At 38.7% G+C, this 22,212-nt stretch overlaps 1 protein-coding gene across 17 annotated transcripts in view; it reads right to left on the reverse strand.

Moving 5' to 3' along the window:
• Positions 1-22,212, reverse strand: part of LOC138736501 (neuronal calcium sensor 1) — an 80,166-nt gene that overhangs the window by 30,359 nt on the left and 27,595 nt on the right. For 15 of the 17 annotated variants that reach the window (XR_011340367.1, XR_011340366.1, XR_011340365.1 and 12 more), the window contains one exon: positions 13,071-13,095. Coding sequence is in view for 5 of the 17 variants with exons in the window: in XM_069886163.1 (XP_069742264.1) it covers positions 13,071-13,095 (25 nt within the window). In the remaining 12 variants the exon portion in view is untranslated. Of the gene's footprint in view, positions 1-13,070; positions 13,096-14,695; positions 14,785-16,450; positions 16,477-22,212 lie in introns of all 17 variants that reach the window. The other 2 variants (XM_069886214.1, XM_069886220.1) reach the window with 2 other exon arrangements.

Here is a 22,212-nt window from a genome sequence, read left to right on the forward strand (position 1 = left end):
AGGGGTTTGGAGAGGGAGAGAAGGGGGAAGGGGATATAACCATTATGTAATAAATGAAAATTTCTTCAATTTAAGCACTCATTTTATTGTACATTAACCAATTACATGTATGGAAAAATCTTTTACATATTCAAAAAGTTTTTACCAAAACATCCCAGCTCCTATGCTCAATACTTTGATTTATGAAGGTCAATATTCCAAAATCTCTCTTTACAACCCTATCCACCTGGTCCCTCTGTTTTACCGCACTCCTCACTGCCTTACCACTGTGCATGTCCTTTCTTGGTTTGTCCTTCCAAAATGCAACACCCAATACTTGGTCTGCCCCTTTTTCTAGCTGGTGTTGATCCCTCTGCAAATTTTGAAAACCTTCTTCACTATCCACAACGCCTCCAATCCTAGCATCATCTGCAAACTTGCTGCTCCAATTTACCATATTATCATCCAGATCATTGATATAGATGACCACCAACAATGGTCCCAGAACCACTAGTCACAGGCCAAGAATCTGAGAAGCAATCATCCACCACTACTCTCTGGTTTCTCCTATCCAGTCATTGTTGAATCCATTTCACTACTTCACGATGAATACCTAATGCCAGAACCTTCCTGACTAACCTCCAATGTGAGACCTTGTCAAAGGCCTTATTGAAGTCCGTGTAAACAACATTTACAGCCTTTCCTTCGTAACTTTGCTGGTAATCTCCTCGAAAAACTCCAAGATCAGTTAAACATGACCTACTATGCACAAACCCATGTTGACTATACCTCATCAGTTTCTGTCTATCCAAATAATTGTATATCCGATCTCTTAGGAGACCTTCCAATAATTAATCTACTACTGACGACAGGCTCACCAGCCTATAATTTCCAGGGTTACTTTTGGACCCTTTTTTAAACAATGGAACATGAGCTGCCCCTCCAATCCTCCAGCACCTCACCCGTGGCCAAGGACATTTTAAGTATTTCTGCCAGAGCCCCTACAATTTCTACACTAGCTTCCCTCAAAGTCTGAGGGAATATCATGTCAGGCCCCAGCGATATATCCATCAGGGTTTACTTTAAGACAGCAAACACTTCTTCCTCTTTAATCTGGATAGGTTCCAGGACCTCACTGCTTGTTTTTCTTACTTCCCATAACTCTGTGTGCCTGTTTCCTGAGTGAGTACTGATGAAAAGAAAATTAAGATCTTCCCCCATCTCTTTTGGCTCCATACAAAAATTACCACTCTGATCTTCAAGGGGATCAATTTTGTCCCTTACTATCATTTTGCTCTTAATATACCTGTAGAAACCATTAGGATTTTCCTTCACATTGTCTGCCAAAGTAACCTCGTCTCTTTTTGCCTTCCTAATTTATTTCACATTTTTTTAAAAAAATTCCTCAAGTACCTCATTTGCTCCATGTTACCTACATCTGCTACACCTCTCATTTCTTCTGAACCAGATCCCCACTATCCCTTGAAAACCAAGGTTCCCTATGCCAGCTAACCTTGTTTTCAATCCTGACCGGAACATACAAACTTCGTACTCTCAATATTTCACCTTTGTAGGTCCTCCACTTACTTCACACATTCTTGCCATAACCCAATTCATGCATTCTGGATCCTTTCTAGCTTCCTCAAAATTAGCCTTTCTCCAATTTAGAATCTCAACCTGAGACCCAGACCTATCCTTCTCCATTATTAACTTAAACTAATGGCATTATGATCACTGGACCTCTTCTCCCTGCTTCCTTCAGATAGAAAGTACTGAAACCTGAAGACCAGCATCTGTAAATTCAAGGACAGATTCTTTCCAACAGCTATCAGGCTCCCTTCTTACTCCCTATGAATGTTACCTTCTGAGGTTTTTTTTTCTCCAGCACATTTGTGTATTCCACTCAACCCCAGGATCTGCAGATTTTCTTGTTCCACTTTTGATTGAGATCTCGTCAGCTCAAGGTGTGATCACTGCCCACATAAGTGACTGAATTTAGTATGCATTGTGAACTGAGGCATCAAGGATTGGCGATTGCAGATTTTAGGAGTAACATCAACATGGTTTTGAAAACAACGTTAAGCATTTCCTACGTTTTAAAATTCTTAACCAGGAATTAGCATAGATCAGAAATTGCAGAGGTGATATCTAATCAGACAGTGCAACACAATGAACTATTAAACTATGAATAACATAGCATTTCTTACTTATCTCTAAACTTAACTCTAATTTAATCCCACTAGGTGCAATTGTGAATGTGTGTGTGTGTTTCAAAGTCCCACTCTGAAAAGTTCATTTTAAAACTTCAGCATCATTTTAGTCTTGCTTGAACGTCTTAAATTTTCAATTCAGAAATAATTATAAAGCGCTTTTGAACATCATATCTGCAGGCCTCTTTAAACTCACAATTCTTTCAATGAGTTGTCCTTCAGAGATATTCTTCAAACAAAAGTGACCATCTTCTGGCCCACAAATGTAATCTCCTGTGAATAGGATAATACGTCCTTTCTTTCCAAGAGGTCAAATTTTCTTTTGAATGAGGACTTTGGAATGTTTTCCAAAACAATGAAGCTGCCTCTTTATCTTAGACACAGTCAGAAATAAGCTTCTCTTTTGAAATTTACTTATTCTCTGACCCTTTCATTAAGAGCAACACATAACTGCACCTATTCTAGTTACTGTAATTCAACCCTGTCTTCCACAAGGTTCCAACTTAAAACAGAGAGATTTTAAGAGCAGCAGCAACCAGTGTGAAAAAGAGGGAGAGCCCGATGGAAATTGAAGGAAGTAAAGTCTTTTTTTCAAACCCTGATATTAGTCCAACATTTTTAAAGTCAAGGAAAGAGTTTGAACTGGTCAAAAGGCTGATAAAGCAAAAAGGTTATGAATGTGTGTTGTGGTACCCCGCCACCCTGAAAATAGTAATGCCGGGGGGGGGGGGGGGTGAGCTGGGAAAGGCTCGACAATTCACCAACAAGAAGGAACAGGAGTAGGCCAAAAATGGCCCATCGAGCCTGCTCCGCCATTCAATACAATCATGGCTGATCTAATTTATGACCTAACTCCACCTACCTGCCTTCTCCCCATATCCCCTAATTCCTCTATCATGTAAAAATTTATCTAACCTAATTTTAAATATGTTTAATGAGGCAGCCTCAACCACTTCCCTGGTTAGAGAATTCCAAACATTCACTACTCTCTGGGAAAAACTATTTTTCCTCATCTCTGTCCTAAATCTACTCCCCCGAATCTTGAGACGGTGTCCTCTCATTTTAGTTTCTCCGGCCAGCTCAAAAAACCTTCCTACATCTATCCTATCCATACCCTTCATAACCCTATATGTTTCTATAAGATCTCCTCTCATTCTTCTGAACTTGAGCGAATACAATCCTAGACGATTTAATCTTTCATTATAAGTCAACCCCTTCATCCCAGGGACCAACCTAGTAAACCTCCTCTGGACCGTCTCCAAAGCCAGTATATCCTTTCTCAAATATGGAGACCAGGTGCGGTTTCACCAGTACCTTATACAGTTGCAACATTACCTCCCTACTTCTGAATTCAATTCCTCTAGCGATGAAGGCCAACATTCCATTTGCCTTCTTAACCTGCTGCACCTGCAACCTAACTTTTTGCGATTCATGCACAAGCACTCCCAAGTCCCTCTGCACAACAGCATGCTGTAGTTTTTCACCCTTTAAATAATATTCAGCTCTTATTTTTCTTGCCAAAGTGGATAACCTCACACTTACTAACATTGTACTCCATCTGCCAGACCTTTGCCCACTCATCCAGCTTAACTATATCCCTCTGCAGACTCTCCACATCCTCATTACAATTTGCTCTTCCACTCAATTTGGTGTCATCACATTTTATCCCCTCCTCCAAGTCATCAATGTAAATGATGAACAGTTGTGGGACTAACACTGACCCCTGCGGCACCCCACTCACCACTCTCTGCCAATCTGAAAAAACTCCCATTTATCCCGACTCTCTGCCTCCTGTCAGACAACCAATTTTCAATCCAGGCCAATATACTTCCCCGGACACCATTTTCCTGTAATTACTGATAAGTCTCTTGTGCGGCACCTTATCAAACGCTTTCTGGAAATCCAAATATACAACATCAACCTGTTCCCCTCTATCCACTGCACCCATTAAATCCTCAAAGAATCCGAACAAGTTTGTCAACAAGATCTTCCCTTTCTAAAACCATGCTGCATCTGCCCGATTGAACCCTTATGCTCCAAAAGTTTCACTATTTCATCTTTAATGACGGCTTCAAGCATTTTTCCAACTACAGACGTCAAGCTAATTGGCCGATAAGTTACTGGTCCTTGGGGGAAAAAGAAGTTATAGTAAAAATGGGGAATAAACTGGCAAGCTAAGAAACTGTGGTAAATAATTACAGTATTTTGGCACAATTATATGTTATTATTGGGCTTATGGAAAGAGAAAAGGGAAAAATGAAAAAAGTAAATATACAAAATGACAAGGGGGATAAAAGAAAAAATGATATCTGGGGTGCTCAAGGGGGAGAGGAGAGGAGAGGAGGAGTATCACTGTGGGGTACACAACATTATATTGAGAGGGATGGTAATGGCCACCAAAGGAGGGAAAGGAGGGTGAGGGATGGAATATGGGCTGGGATGGGGGAATTGTTTGGGATTAACCGGTTGTTTCATTATTGTTTTTATTGATTATGTGCCTTTTTGTTTCTCTTTAGTTGAACTTCTAAGTCCTCTTTTTTTTTATTCCAGGGTTTGTCTCAGGCCTGATGGCTGGAGGTGATTGGCCGAGAATGATTGGTGGGTTGGGATGGGAATTTTGAGCAGCCAAGGTGCAGAAGGACTACTATATGATTACTCTAGGGGCAATAACTGAGAGCATAAAGTGTGTTAGCTTTAATGTTAATGGTCTAAATGAAGCTGTTAAGAGAAAAAGGGTCTTGGCACACATTAAGAAAATGGTTGCAGACCTGGCTTTCCTCTAGGAAACCCACTTTACGAATCAAGAGCATCAAAAATTAAAGAGGGTGAGTGGGCCAGGTAATAACCTCCTCATTCAGTATGAAGCCAAAGTGGATTGCAATGTTGGTAGGGAAAAGTGTTCTGGTGAGAGTGCAGGGCATGACTTCAGGCAAAGCAGGTAGATTTATACTGGTGCACTGTCAGATATACACTGAATCCTGGTCCTTAATAAATGTATACACTCCCAACTTCGATGATGAAAAATTTATGCAGGATATTTTCCTGAGATTGGCAGAGGAAAGGAGAACATTTTAGTTGGGGAGACTAATTTTTGTCTGGATCCTGTCTTGGATAAGTCAACAAGGAAAATAACAAAAACAGAGGCAGCAAGAGCAACCATGGAGGGTATGAAGGAGCTGAATTTGATTGATATATGGAGGCGGAAGCATCCAAGGGTGAGGGATTATTCCTTCTACTCAAGGCAGCACGACTCCTACTCTCGTACATGGAAAGACATCTCTCAGATAATTTGCCCTTGGTAATAATGGTTGAAATGCAAAACAGGACACAGTTTATAGATGGCGTCTTAATCCATTGCTGTTGAGGAAACTAGAGTTTTGTCATTTTATAAGAGCACAAATAGGTATGTTCTGTGAGGCCAACTCTCACCTCTTCTCCAGATAAATTCCTCCTATGGGACACTAGAACAGTAAGGAAAGAATACGAGAAGGAGGTGAATGAATTAGAGCAAGAAATTGCCCATTTGAAAAAGGACTTCCAAAGATTGGGTTCAAAAGATCAATACAGGGCTATTACAAATATAAATCTGAAATATAACACGCTTCAAACATACAGTATGGAAAAAGCCATATTGCGATCAAAACAAAAATATTATGAATTGGAGGAAGAGAATCCTAGCTTGGAAGTTGAGGATAGAGCAGGCCTCGAGAACAATCAGTGCAGTGCAAGCTGGGAAAGATAGGGTCTCCTATAAACCAAAGGAAATTAATGATACCTTCTGAGAATATTATGAAGGTGGGAAGGATGGTCAAAATTGGCAAGTTCTTGAACAAAATAGAGCTGCCAAATTTGGACTTCGAAGAGCAGGAAGACTTAGATGGTCCCTTCACAGAAGGCGAGATAGAGAAAGGTCTGAACTCACTACAAACTAACAGGTCTCCGGGGAGGATGGGTTTATATGGAGGTGGTAGGTCAGGCAATGGAGACCCATATGCTCCCAGATTCTTTTTCAATGGCAATTATTAAGACATTCCGAAAGAAAGACAAAGATCCATTGTTGCCATCTTCTTATAGGCCAATTTCATTATTAAACACGGACTATAAAAGATAATAGCCAAAGCCCTGGCAAATAGATTGGCCAAGTATTTGCCAAAACTAGCAAATAAAGATCAAGCTGGCTTTGTACCATAAAGACAGGCAGCAGATAACATCGTTAACTGTTGAGTGTATTACACCTGGCACAAAGTAGAAATGAGAGGGGTCTGGGCCCTAGATGCAGAGAAGGCATTTGACAGACTGGAGTGAGACTTTTTATTTAAAGTGCCGGACCCATAAACCCAGCAGCAATAGATATTCATCAAGACACAAAAGTTGCTTTTAATTATCTTTAAACATGAAAACAAGATCAAACTTTAACTTTATCACTATTAACTTAACTCCCTTCTAATTCTAAGCGCACATGTATGTAATGTGTGTTAGTTCGGGAAAGTTCTTTGATTCATAGTCCAATCTCACTTTTCATTCCTCCAAGTCTACTGGTTGCAGGCTATTCTTATAGTGTGCACAGAATCCAACATTCATGAAGTTCACCAGGCTTTGGTGCTTGAAAGGTAAATGGTTACCGCTCAGGAAGGTTCTTGTCAGTTTTCAGAGAGAGATTGGTTGTTTCTGAACACCCACAACTGATTCCTTTTAATCAACCACTTCAGTGTCTTGCCGAAGAAACTTGCCCCATCAGGGTTTTCCAGATGATAGCCTCTTTCTTTCATGTCACACAGAGTTCTTTTTTGTTTCTCTTATTTCAAGTGAAACATTAGGCAGCCAGTCCTCTCTTCTTGCATGAACCACAAAGGCTTTGACCAGGCTGAACTAAACAGTCTCAACCTGTCTTCCAAATGGGGTTTTTCCACAAGCTTTCCAGCTTGTCCTGTTCCAGTCCCAGCTGCTGCTGCTGACTGCAAAATGGATCTCTCTCTCTCCCTTTCTGTGAGAAAAACTCTGCATGCAAAACCACATAACGCTCTTAGAACAGCAAGTTCCACTCCAGACAGCCTGCGGCTGACAAGTTCTTTCATCCGTTACCTTTTTGTAAGCAACAATCCATTAGTGATGTCTCTTGGGCACTCTCCAAAGTTTTTACAAAGGCTCTTGGTGCCGAAATGTCTAGCATGAGCAGAGCTCCAGTATTTTAAATAAGATCTGTTTTAAAGCGATTGTATGTGACCGTCCCCAATTTATCTCCCAAAAACATATCTCTATACAATACAAAAACAACAATCTGTCACACTAGCAAAGCATATGGGATCTTAAGCAAACAAATAATTGCTGGAGGAACCCAGCAAGTCATACAGCCATTGGTAGAAGTGGTCAATGTTTTATTCTGAACCCTTGATTAGGCATCTTGCGTTTGAAAATAGAGCTGATGAAAAACTAGGAGATTAAAGCTTTAGGCCAAATATGGAATACTATATCGTGTTCTATAGGGTACAGAGCAAATTTGCCTATATAATTCTGGGAATGGGGAAATTTACTACAAAGTTAGGTCAGAGAACCTAGGGTTGCCCTCCAGCGAGAAAAGATAATTGAAGAAGGATTTGATGGGAGTGTAGAAGATTATGACTGGTGTTGACATATTTTTTCTTTTTAAAATATTTTAATTAATTTGATAAAGAGAAATATCACTTGTCTATATTGCTTAGATATTAATCAATTATATAGGTTTTATATAATGCAATAGAGAATATGAATCATCTATATTGAGATGTGCATAATGATTATCTAAATAGACCAATCTCTTCTGTAGAAAAAAACCCCAAAAAAACAAGAGGCAAAAAAGGAAGAAAAAAATCCCCCACACTAATCTAACCCCTCCCACTAAACACAGACACCAGCAAATAAATTGTAAAGAATCGAGTATTGGCTCTCGGACATCAGACAGAAAACTTCCTGCCCAAGTAATAAAATTATGTTAATAGGCCATGAATAGGCCCCATATCTTGTCAAATTCATCTTTATCTCTTTAACATTATATCTAATTTACTCCAAACTCAAGCAAGATACAACGTCCTGTAACCAATGCATACCAATTGGTGTTATGCTGTCTTTCCATTTTATCAAAATTGTTCGTCTGGCCATCAATTAAGTAAAAGCTACTATTCCTTTTTGAGTTGAACTCAAGGGAATCCTCTCTTCACGAGAAGAACCAAACAAAGCAATAAAAGGACACAGTTCTAATTTAGTCCTAAGAATCAGTGATAGAGTTTTAAAGAATTGTTCACAATGTTCTTGTAGTTCTGGACACTCCCAAAACATATGAATCAGAGGCTTCAAATATTTTACATTTGTCACATAGTGGATCAACATCAGGATAAAAACTAGATAAAATACACATATCGAAAGTTAGATTATGTATAAATTTAAACAATGTCGTGAACAAAATAAGGTATTATTAATCAGATCAAGCATGTTCTCCCAAGTGGTATCTGAAATTGATGTATTCAAATCTCATTTGATGTTGACATATCTAGCCTGCACCTGAAACACTTCCTTAAAGATCACCCAAATTTCAACATTACATGTTGAAAGAAGGCATGAAGAACAAGAAAATTCTATAAAGGCACTTCTCAAAATAAGAATGAAGACAGGCATTTCTTTCACCAGATCTAAAATATAGTCAAACAGAAATTAGCAACAATTGGAGGAATTACAAAGAAGAATCTCAAAAGATGAATATGACTGAAAAGATCCTTGTTCAATTAGTGATGGGGACATATCTGAGTATAAATATATTACAATAACACAAGTACTATTGTTAAACTCTGCCTCTAATCCCGGAGAAATTGGCACCGAAAAAAACTAATTGTATTGTTGGTTTAACACTGCCTCTAGTTTCGGATTCTACAAAAATAGAACTCGAACTTTGGTTCAAGATATCATGCCAATTCTCATTCTGTACTGCCTAGATTTTGATTTAAACAACACTTACTCACTTTTCATTTTCATTTGCTGCTAATCCTGATTAAAATTATGCTACCTAACAGCACAGGCAACAGGTTGAACTTTAAGAGAATTTCCAACTCTTCAAGGCTAAAATCATTTGCTTGGCAAAACCACTGGGAGAAATTTCTACATAAATATCTGATGCAACACTGGGATTAACCAACAAGATGCTATGTAATGTTAGAAGAGCCGCAAATAATATTCTGATTAGAAAACATGAAACTTGTGAAAAAAAGCATTCAAAATGTACTGTGCTCTGAAATTAACAAGGATTACCATATTTTACAGCATACAAGACCCATGGGCATACAAGAGCCCCCCATATTTCAGCAGGGAATAATTAAGAATTTTTTTAGTGTACTTATGGGTAAGCAGAATGCTTTTAATTCAGTTTTCATTCACTTTGCTGTACAGCTTCTCCTTGGCAGGCCGCAGAGACCCAGGTTCCTCCTGCACTTCTTGCACTGCTGGTGGGGGCTACCGTGGTCAGCCTTCTCATTGGGGAAAGTCAGTAGCAGCTCCAGAAAGCATGGTCCACCTAAGGGAAGGTGGCGAGTGAAGCTGCAAGCCTGCTTCCTGGACAGCTGCAGCACCTCCGCAAGCTTCTTGAAGCTGGGCAAGTAGCCAGCGACCTGATCAGTGGCCATCGTGGCAATGACAAGCAGACAGCAGGGAATCCCTCCCACCCTGATACTGAGCTATGCAGCAACAATGATCACTGACAGCATTACTCACCATTATCACCCTCATTTCAACTTCTTATACAAGACCTGGGGATATTTTTGAGCCAATTTTTGGGGAAAAAATTAGGTCTTTTATGCCGTCAAATATAGCAATATATACAATATGGCACAAACTTAATTTTTCCATGACTGAAGATATTGGATATTACAGAAATAATTAAAGTATAACCTCCAAGCTCAAAAAAATCAGTATGAGCTGTTGTTATTCAACTGAACAATTATAATGAAAGAAATGGACTAAATTAAATTAATTGTGAACAAGAGGTAGAATTAATGAAACTTGATTGTTCCTGCATTAATCTTGTAAACTGTCAATCTGAACATCTGCATTCACATTCATCAGTCATTATTCTACTTGTGCACTTGTTTCATTATAAATTAAATGCACTATATTTTTTTCCCCAAAGGTTGGACCTTGCACAATGAATCATTTCAAGGAATTTTGGGACACTGTTCTCTCAAAATTAATCTTGCACCCACAGATTAAAATTTTGGGGGTGGGGCTTCATCTGTATGTCGTTCTCCAACATCCCCACCCAATTTTTTTTGTCCTCTGCTCTCTCCCTTAACCAATTTCCTGGTTAATTTCTCCTTCTGACTGGCTAAACTTTCAGAGCTGCTTACACATCACAGGACTGACTGGACAACACCACAATGAAACACTTGTGTGTTACTTTATGGCTGGACAAACATACCAGTAATTCCAAAGTCCAACTAAACACCATTTTCAATCATTCATTTCTTACAAATCAATACACAGGAATGCCAAAGACACTACTGATGGTTGGAGAAATCATGTCAAAGACAAATTGTTTCAACCAGATAAGGGTGGAGAGGTAACTGATGCAAGCAGGATAAAAACAAACCAACATCTTGAGTTCAACCATGGTCACAAAGTTCAAGTATCAGATGTGTAAAAATTAGCTTTGGATTTTTAAAGAAGCATTTCCAATCTACTCATTGCTCATTTACTATATCAAATTCTGGATTTGTGGGCAATTTTTCCTCATCAATGAGCAAGTGTAAAAATTTGACACAAGGTAGGTGTCCAAGTGGCACAGTGTGAATCCATGCACATTGAGAATTCAAGTTCCAATTTATTGTCAGAGTACATACATGACATCACATACAACCTTGAAGTTCTTTTTCTGCTGGCCACGCCCAATTTCTAATTACCAGCAACTGTAAATTGTTCTCAAAGGACTATAAACTGACTGCACAAATACAGAAATATAAATATTCAGTAATAAATATTGAGCAAAGAAAGAGTCCTTAATGAGTTTCTGAATGAGTGTTGTTCAGGAGTCTGATACTAAGGGTATTAACTATTCCTGAATCTGGAGGTTCGAACCCTGTGGCACCTGTACCTCCTTCCTGATGCGAGAACAGAGTACATTGTGGCTGGTGTGGATCTTTGATCATTGCTGCTGCTCTCTGATGGCAACATTTCATGTCGATGTTCTCTACAGTGGGATGAGTTTTGCCTGTGATCTCCTAGGCCAAGGGTGTCAAACTCAAATTCACGGAGGGCCAAATTAAAAACTTGGACTAAGTCGAGGGCCGAACTAAATATTTATTGAAAATTTTCAACAATATCTGCATGTTTTCTCTTCTTTCAGGAGTAGGTAGCTCAAGTTCACCCTTTGCTTGACCTGAGGGAAACCTATTTGGTCCCTGTGGAGATGTAGTCAGCATTCACAGGCTGTGTCCATTTTGGCCTGCATCAGGACTCAGCATTTCCTGCTCACTCCTCAGGCTCTAGGCCTCTATTCACCCTTGACCCACCATCTCTCTACCTGACCAGTCCTTTACCCAACCTCTACTCACCCCTCACTCCACTCGCTCTGCCTCTACCCACCCCATCCTATACACTCCCTTCTACTGCCTCTCCCCTCAACCTGTTCTTTCCTCTACCCGTCTCTCACCCTCTAATCACCCCTCCCCTACTCGCCCTGCCCCTCCCTTTTTACCTCTTCCCTATCCACCCCTCCTTCTACTCATCCCTCCCTCTAACTGCCCCTCGCACCACCATAACTTCCCCTGCCCATTACTCCTCACCTACACTCTCTGCCCTCCCCTGCTTACCCACCCACTCAGGCCCAGCGCGCTGCCGATCAGCCTTTGTGGACGGCCACCATCTCTCTCTTCACGTGCAGGGCCGAACCAGCCGTCCCTGGGGTCCGCGCGGGTGCAAGCGCTGAAGGCCGTGGTGACCGGGAGAAGTGCGCTCTCACTGTGGAAGGGCCGTCCGGTGCCAGTCGCGCGGGGCTCACGCTGCCCGGGGGCCATGAGCAGCCTGCCATGCCCGTCGCGCCAACAGGAAATCACAGGCGCTCGCCCATCCGCCGCACCGCTCGACAGGTGGGAGAAGTGACTGGTTGTGCGGGGAGCCTTCCAACTGGCTTGCCGGCTGATGACATCAACAAGACTTCTCGTGTTACAATGGGGAAGAATGTGCAATGAAGGGGGAGGATGGTGGGGGTGACATTACCAAAAAACAGCATCGGCTCTCGCTGCAGGGCGGGCCACCTCTAATACATTTTTGAAATGATCTTGCGGGCCAAATATAATTATATCCGCGGGCCAGAGTTTGACATGTGTGTCCTAGGCTGTGTCCATGATCTTTTGCAGGGCTTTCCACTCAGAGGTATTGGTGTTCCCATACCAGCTGTGATTCAGCCAGTCAGCACATTTTCCACTACACATCTAAAGAAATTTGTCCAGATTTCTGATGCCATGCCAAATCTCCGCAAACTCCTGAGAAAGTAGAGGCGTTGACATACTTTCTTCACAATGGTGTTAATATGGTGGGTCCAGGACAGGTGCTCCAAGATAGTGGCCCCTAGGAATTTAAAGTTCCTCAACCTCTCCACTTCTGAATATACTGGATTGTGTAACTTTTGTTTTCCTTTCCTGAAGACAACTATCAACTCCTTGGACTTGCTGACATTGAGTGAGAGGTTTTGGTTAGTATACCATTCAGCCAAGTGTTCAATCTCCCTTCTGTGTGATGACACCTCACCCCTTTTATACAGCCCCACCACAGGGGTATGATCAGCAAAACTTCAGTGGTGCCAATTAAGTTTCATTTAACAATAAACATATTTCTCATTTTAAACTACAAGAACATTCTACTCACCATTGCTGGACTTCTTTCTCAGTAACTGCAAAAGAAAGTTACCAGACTTACCAAATAGCATATACAACAGCAGTAACAGTAATGAAACTCCATTAGATTTTCTAAACACAAGACAATAGATACTAAAAGCAACAAAAAAAAATTCAGGAAGATAGTTTACAAGTTCAATTGAATTCCATTTAGTTTTCCTCGATTCTTATTCTCCACTATTCAAAACTATCAATTTTGCAATGCCCAAATATCTACAATATATTCTCTGAAAGCAATAATTGATAAGAAATAAATTACTAAGATTAAATTCCCAATAAGTGTGCTTTTGAAAGTCTACTTTTTCACTTACCCTGCATTTTATCATTACAAATTTTAAGTCACTGAGGTTACTTGTCAGAAACCCAACATCATGCCAAATACTTTTATTTATTCTTCAACCATCTCTGTCCGGCCAAATGGCAGAATCACAGTGTCTTAGTGATCATTACTGCAATGGAAAGACTATCCCAGAATCAACCACTTTCTCAACCCAAAAATTACACAGTCCCACTATTCTTTCTTTTCTTTGGCTTGGCTTCGCGGACGAAGATTTATGGAGGGGGTAAAAGTCCACGTCAGCTGCAGGCTCGATTGTGGCTGACAAGTCCGATGCGGGACAGTCCCACTATAGAACGACTCCAATAGCTCAGAGAAGCGCACAAAGTTGCCCATCTCAAAAACAATCTACTTTGAACATGACCAAGAAAGAATCCATGACAAGATCTTTCAGCCCAGAGAGAGTATTTTACCCAGGCAAAGATCAATTTTTAAAAAATATTTGACCTTCAAATGTCATTGAGCAAGTTCATCTTCCTGTCCATTCATGATCGTTGGGGACATCGAGATGTAATCACAATGTTCAGGACTAACATAATACACTGGTATTATTATTGTACTTTTCTGTATATTAACAGAGGAACAGTGAAAATTCTAATGACAAACTAGTAGCTCCCTTAGTATTTGTTTCTGTCATAAACAATTAATTTCATTGTAATCCTTCATTATGCTGCCGACTAGTTGTCCTTTGACATACTTTCTTCACAATGGTGTTAATATGGTGGGTCCAGGACAGGTGCTCCAAGATAGTGACCCCTAGGAATTTAAAGTTCCTCAACCTCTCCACTTCTGAATGTACTGGATTGTGTAACTTTTGTTTTCCTTTCCTGAAGACAACAATCAACTCCTTGGACTTGCTGACATTGAGTGAGAGAATAGAAGCCAAGTTTTATTCACATGATTTTGCTCATTTGAAAAGTGTTCATATAAGCTATAAAACTGCAAATCACATGCTCAGACATCTTTTTAATTCTTAACTTCTTTATGAAATCAATCACAGAATAAGAAATAAATCCTATTATTCAATTATAAAGATAATATTAAATTGAAAAATATGGAAATTTGAAATAAATTTGGTCAATACTGGAAATGCAAATCAGTTTGTAGCATTTGAGGATGGAGAAACTGAGCTAACCTTGAGATTTAATTCAGTTTCACCTTCCATAGATGCCCCGGGCCGGCTGAGTGTTTTCATTATAAGACAGAATGTGAGTTTGGCTATTTAAACTATTTATTAGGGCATCTGTCGACATACTAACCAGAATGTTTCTTTAAGTGCTGCATTTCTGGCAATTAACATTTCTGAGTCATCCTTCATCTGAGAAAATAATATCTTCTACAATTATGCCTGTGTACATAAAAGTGCTGAAGAAACTCAGTAGGGCACACAGTTTATATAAGTAAAAGACAATAATCCTTCTGCAGCCTGCTTTTAACATTATTGACAAATTATTGGCATAATATCTCAAATCTGTAACCCATCCATCCTCTGCTGACCTTACATAACTCTTTAACATTCAACTAGTAAAGCTACTGAATCCTAAAAGTTATAATACTGACATTTATCCAGTACTGTGGAAATTTGCCCAGATGTATCACATTTTAACACTTCATTTTTAATGAAAGAATACTTTAACAATAGGAGTCTTACAAATTTCACTTTTAAAGAGAAAACTCTGTGCTAAATAAAATGGACTCAGTGATAATAACTATTCTGTGTTAAATGTTGTTTATTGCAAGTACAGATGCTGTTATCACAAATACTTAATATAACAACACTAATTGGAAATGTTTGGTCTGATCTTCCTGAATAAAATTGAAAATCAAGGCAAAATAGAAATCACCCTTAAATACAATAAATAATTTTTACTCACTTCAAGGCTTGTTGACAAATTTAAAACAAAAATGACTGTGAGATAATGGTATCTTTAAAAAATTCAAGACTATGATTTAAGTAAGTCATTTGAAGAGCTTCTAATCTCATTGGGCCATGGCCTCTTGCACTTGGCTCTGAATCCAGCCTGTTACTGAGTTCATGAAAAGTAGAAGTTAAATTCATCAATGGGGCTAGACTGCACAAAGAATTGATGGATTGTCAACACAAAACAACTCACAAATTAACACAGAAAATGCAAATTCTTTGCAGTTTTAGGGCAAATGTGTATGTCAATAAACTCGTCATTCATCTTAACTTCAGAGGGGCATAATGAAGAAGTGATGCAATTTGGCAGGGAGTGAGATTAAGATTGGCCAATAATATGGCCTCAGTCCACTTGGAAATTCCAAGGCCTCGTTTTCTCAGGTACATTAAAACCCCTGGTATCTGGGACCTTTGGAGATTGGTAGATGACAATTAAGTGTATTTTCTGGTTGCTTGAGACTTACTCTTACAATGTCTTACTAATACACCCACATTGAAAATAAACAGTTTAAATGACAAAAGTAAAAAATACTATACTGTATTTACACTGAACAAAGTTCACTTACATGAATATATAAACCATAAAGCATCTTACTTTATTTTCAGACATATTCTTTGAAAGCATTTAACCATCACTACATATGCATGATCCTCCCCCTCCATGGAGCCACCCAAAAGACCAACAATAACATTATAGATAATTCAGCCCCTCTTCCTCCCCCATGTTTACAAGTAAAACCTCTGACCAGGGTGACTCTTACTAAGCAGGGATAAGGAGACACTTTAAGTGAATCACCCCATCAGTGAGCAGCATCAACCAGCTCTTCATCATACGCAACACCATTTTATTCAAATAACTTTATTCAAAACGGCACTATAAGTGAAGCACGACCAAGGCATTCAAGTGGCTGAATATTTGCTCTCATCTTCAGAAGTTTGTTACTTCACAGAAAATTTACTTTTACAATTTTAAACTTGCGTATTTTTTACCTATTATTTTATTCTTAATTTTTTATTTCCTTAATTTTTTTGGCAGTTGCTTGAGGCTGCCGTTTGCTTGAATTCTTGATACCAGTGGTTTTACTGTATTTACCTTGCATATAGAAATATCATTCCGTTCTGCGTAGGGGAAAAAAGTTAAATAAACTTTACATCTTTTAACACCAACTATCTTTTCCAAAAGAAGTACAAGTTTGGCATACCAGGTTCAGCTGCAATTTTGTTCACACATTATCTCATGGTGATGGTGACTAAAGTCATCCATTTGCTGCATTTTATATTCATATTTAATAAAATATCTAATTGCAGAATAAAACATTGCTTTTTAAAAAGTATGACATTGCCTAGAAAATTTAAAAATGAGTGCAGTGAACATCAATAAATGTTTTGCTATCAACATAGTCATGTGTCCAAGCACCCCATTTCTCCATAGATGCCAGATGACTAAGAGCAGTGCAATTTGCTCGACAAATGTAATCACATAATTATGAAGTACACTTTTTTCGATAAACATTGTAATTGCAGTAGGCTACTTACAGAAGGAGGGATCATTTAGATGGTAATGTGATTTTAATCAAGTGAATTGTTTTATTGTAGATGACGTTGAGCTTCCGATTATTTTTTAAGAAGTGTTATCATATTGGCAGGTGGAAGTTGCTCCATCACATATAACCATTTACTCTGAGTCTTAAGAGTCTGCAGAATCTTATTAATCTATCAACCAGCATGACCTTAACATGTGGGAAGGAAATCGAAACATACAATAACAGGGAAAATGTGAATAGAAAACTGAAGTTTAGGACTGAACTTGGGTTGAGAAGCTGCACATCAGTGAATCAAAGTATCCTCCCACTTTCATTTTCCTCTCTCCTTTCTCGAGATTTTCTGGATTCAAGACTAACCTCAATGGATAAGATTAAAAATGACTGGGAATGAGATCTTTATATAACCTTCTCAGATGGGGACTGGCTTGATCAATGATTTTTCATTTTGTGCGAGACATTGGTTATTAAAACTTAAAGTAGTACACAGAATACACATCTAAACTTAAATTATCGTCTTGATCTATTGTGTGAAAGGTGTAAAATTTTAGAGGCCTTATTAATGTCCCAAATTAGGAAGATTGTGGGAGAACATTTTTCAATCCTCGTCAACGATTTTTAAGACTAAAATAGATCCATGCCCTTTAATAGCCCTGTTTGGCTTTATTCATGATCCAACTATACCTTTGTCAGTATCTCAAGAGAAAGTTTTAGCTTTTAGTACGCAAACAAGGGGTCTTAATGAAGTGGAAAGATGAACTTCCACTGACTCATGCACAGTGGGTACATGACCTAATGGCATATTTAAAATTGGAAAACATGATATACAAGATTAAAATTTCCAGTTTTAAAATATATGTGGTCCATTCATGGATATTATCATGGTTTGCAGCTTTAGGCAGTTTGGCTACTCCGGCAATGGTCCTTCTGGCTTCGGAGGTGGAGATCCAATCAATTTTGGTTGTTCTCTCTTTTCTTTGTTTGCTTTTATAAGTAACCTTGATTTGAGGGAGGGGTTAGATGAGCATTAGTTTATTTTTTCTATTTTTTATTAAAATAAGTTTATTAATTAGTTTATATATTATGGTCCTAGACTATAACATTATTTGATATTTTACCAATTTATCACCAAATTGCTTACAATGTAATTCATGTAAGCAATCAATTTTGGTTGTTCTCTCTTTTCTTTGTTTGCTTTTATAAGTAACCTTGATTTGAGGGAGGGGTTAGATGAGCATTAGTTTATTTTTTCTATTTTTTATTAAAATAAGTTTATTAATTAGTTTATATATTATGGTCCTAGACTATAACATTATTTGATATTTTACCAATTTATCACCAAATTGCTTACAATGTAATTCATGTGATTTTCATTTTAAAAAACTTTTTAACAATAATTAGTAACAAAAATTGGAAATTGTTAATTAGTGCATTTTTCCCAGTTATATAATATTATATTTTCCTTCTGTTATATTAATGCAACATATATAAGATTATTATGTTGAACTCAAAAATATTTTAGAGATTTTCTCCCCTTAGTTCACAATTCCTCTGTTGATCTTCAAAACCAAAAAAAACCGCAGAAAAATGAGCGGATAAAAGTCACTGTGAATCAACACAAGTTTATGATCTCTGTATAAGCAGTCTGCAACCCAGTACATAAATTGGAGAGTTTAGTAATCAACCACAGACATACAAGTTAATTCATACCAAAAGGACCAAGACATCCAAGGGCCATTTTAAAATTACCTCAAAAATGTGTCATTGCTGTTGATGGATAAATCAGGGATTAATGATGGCATATATGAGGAAGAATGGAAGATCAGAATATTATTTAAAGGGCAAGCAATTGCAGAATGCGGACATGCAGAAGGATCTGGAGTGCTTGTGCATGAATCACAAAAGGTTGGTTTGCAGGTGCAGCAGGCTATCAAGAAGGCAAATGGATTGTTGGCCTTCATTGCTGGAGGGATTGAACTGAAGACCAGAGATGTTGTGCTGCAACTGCACAAGGTACTGGTGAGGCCGCATCTGGAGTAGTGCATGCAGTTCTGGTCTCCTTACTTGAGGATGTTTTGGCTTTGGAAGCAGTGCAGAGAAGGTTCACCAGGTTGATTCCAGGGATGAAGGGATTGACCAATGTGGAGAGATTGAGTCATCTGAGACTGTACTCGCTGGAATTTAGAAGAATGAGCAGGAATTTTGTAGAAACAGATAAAATTATGAAAGTCATAGATAAGATTGAGGAGTTTAACATACGATTAAGTTGTTTCCATTAGTAGGGGAGACCAGAACGAGGGCATATTGCCTCCAGATTCAGGGCAATAAATTTAGGACTGAGATGAGGAGGAATTGCTTTTCCCAGAGGGTGGTGTATCTGTGAAATTCACTGCCCATTGAAGGAGTGGAGGCAACCTCAGTAAATATATTTAAGACAAGGTCAGATAAATTTCTACACAGAAAGGGAATTAAGGGATTTGGGAAAAAGCCATAATCACAACAAATGATGGAGCAGGTTCGATGGGCTGGATGGCCTACTCCTGCTCCTATCTCTCATGTCCTTATGTAGTAATTATTGTTCTGATTCCAACCCGCACAAAACTTTCTGACATGCAACCAATTTGGTATCTCAAAGCTTAAACCTTAAATCTCCTCATGTAGAAGCTGTCCTGTCTTATCTGCAGCATCCAAATTAGGTTTTAACTGCTGATCAACCCCACCCCAGAAGTGACTCATCAATTATGAATGATTAAAACATTAACTGGTGCCAAATGATAAATATATATAGGCAGAAATTGTCAGAATGCCTTCTCAAACAATTAGATGCAACTCTGTCCAAGCAATTAACATAACAGCATTCTGCATTAAGACTTAAATTTCATTATATGGTAAAGCAATTTCCATACAGAATCCTGCAGAAACTTTATAGCATAATATTGTTAGTATTTTCTGTCACAGTAAGAGACAAGAAATGTTGGTTTAATTTCCTGTAACTGTATTACAGGAAACAACTTTTCATTTGCTCCAATCCCATGGAGAGTTTGTAGAATACAAGATGCAGCTACAGCAAGGAAGATCAAGAAGTGTTTGGACTATATTACAGACATGTGTAACAGAGGCATACCATGATCTTTGCATTCAATCTGAGTTCTTTATCTTCAACCAAAGATTGCACGTGAATTTCATCATTGATCTCTGCCTTTGCCAAAATAGAATTCTCTAAGTTATGGGAAGTGGACAACCTTTCCAAGAATCACATTGTGAATGTTTTATTATCAGAGGGCAGTGAGGTGCTGTGGTGATCAGTTTGAATCTAATCACTTAATTGTTACTAAAGTATTTGAACTTGACGCAGCAAATCAGCTCTGACATACAGTTTCAAGCCCAGTTGTGACAAGTAAATAAGACATACTAAGGCAACAATCTCACTACAGGTTGTTAAGATAACAGAGATATGGGTCAATTGAAATCCCCTGCCATTGATTTATAATGACAATATTGGAGCATGAGTGAAGGTGCAAATAAAATGGGAATATCACAGCAACCTACCATAAGAATCCATATTAATTATACTGATTGCAGGCTACATACCACCCAGGTGAACTTGAAGCAAACATGAGATGTACTACCAAAAAAGAGGCCACATTCATCAGTCGCGGACTTAAACCAAACCAACCTCAAGAGCATTCTATCTAAATTCCAACAGCATGTCTCCTCTCCCATTAGGAGCCCCCAATATCTCTGATGGCTGTTACACAACCATAAAAATTGCCTTCTGTTCCATGCTACACTTGCACTTTGGCAAGTCAGATCATCAGGCCATGCTACTGTTACCTGCAAGCAAGCAGAAGTTGAGGAGGGAGGGTCCAGTGGTGAAAGTTACTCAACAATGGTTTGATGTTACAGATATCATATTATGCTACAACTTCATCTTTCGTCTGGTCAGTATGAGATGTAGATGACAATAATGCTAATATTGTATGTACAATGTACAGGAGCATTGGAATACTAACTTGCTGCAGTCACATGGGTACAAAGTACACCCACGGTAAACTAAAATGTGCCATGATAGAAAAAATAAAAAGATATTCAGTTACAATCCATATTTACATAACCTCAATGAATTTACAACACCATCATCAACTTCATCAGTAAGTGCAAAAGACAATTAACATATGACCCAATTAGAAACCATGGATGAAGCATGAAGTTGACTCACTGCTGAAGGCAAGGTTAGAGACATTTAAGATAGGAGATATGGCCTTTTACAAGAAATCCAAGTAAGATTTTACAAGGCCATCATGGAAGCCAAGAGGCAGCATTGCATCAAGCTGAAGTCCCATAAGAACATCACGGATCTAGCAACTGTGGCAGAGCATGCATGCCATCTTGGAATGCAAAGCCAAAGGCAGCATGGCACTCCCCAACTAAACACTCCCCAATGAGCTAAATTAATTCTATCTTCACTTTAAACTGGAAGCCAGCAGGGAGTTGACATCCCCCATCAATTTCTATATGCATTCCTGCACCCATGGTAACTGTTGCTGAAGTCAGATTGAGCCCACACATACCAACAAGCTTAAAGACAGTTTCTTCCTCACAGCCACCAAGCTCCTTAATGAACCCATAACAATACCCTCCCAGAGTTGACCTGTTCGACTACTTACAGAAGAACCCTCTGGGTATAATGTTACAAATAAACTTAGAATTGAAAGCAGAATTCCATAGTGTGTAGTCATTAGCCAGATGTGATCAGAGGACAATCAAAACCAAATTCTATATCTAACCAGATTGAATCTCCAACTCGCACATAACTGACTAGTTCAGCACATTACTGAATGTGTACAAGGGTGGATCATATGATTCACATTATTTCAATGGAATTTTAACACCATCACCGGTACAGCAAAATGTCAAAACCTATAATTATAACAAGATTCCAATTACAGTAAAATCCCTATCTCCTTGAATATAAGCAACCGGCAACCTCAAGTAACAGACAAAACAAAATCATATTTCAAGGGATATTGTTATGAGTTCATTAAGGAGCTTGGTGGCTGTGGGGAAGAAAATGTCTTTAAGCTATTGGTATGTGATTGCACTCTGAGCCTCTCTCCAATGGGAAGAGAGGAAAGAGAACAGGTCTGGAGTGGTACAGTTTCAAGCAACCAGGAAGCTCACTTATCCGGCAACTACCAATCCCCATATGACAGATACCAGAGGTTTTACTGTATATTATAGGCTCAATCATTGCAAGAGAAAAAAGGCCATCATACCTTTACATCTCCTTCAAGTCAGTTCAAAGGTGTTTCAG

This window comes from Narcine bancroftii, chromosome 1, assembly GCF_036971445.1.
Source record: "Narcine bancroftii isolate sNarBan1 chromosome 1, sNarBan1.hap1, whole genome shotgun sequence".
Taxonomy (NCBI): Eukaryota; Metazoa; Chordata; class Chondrichthyes; order Torpediniformes; family Narcinidae; genus Narcine; species Narcine bancroftii.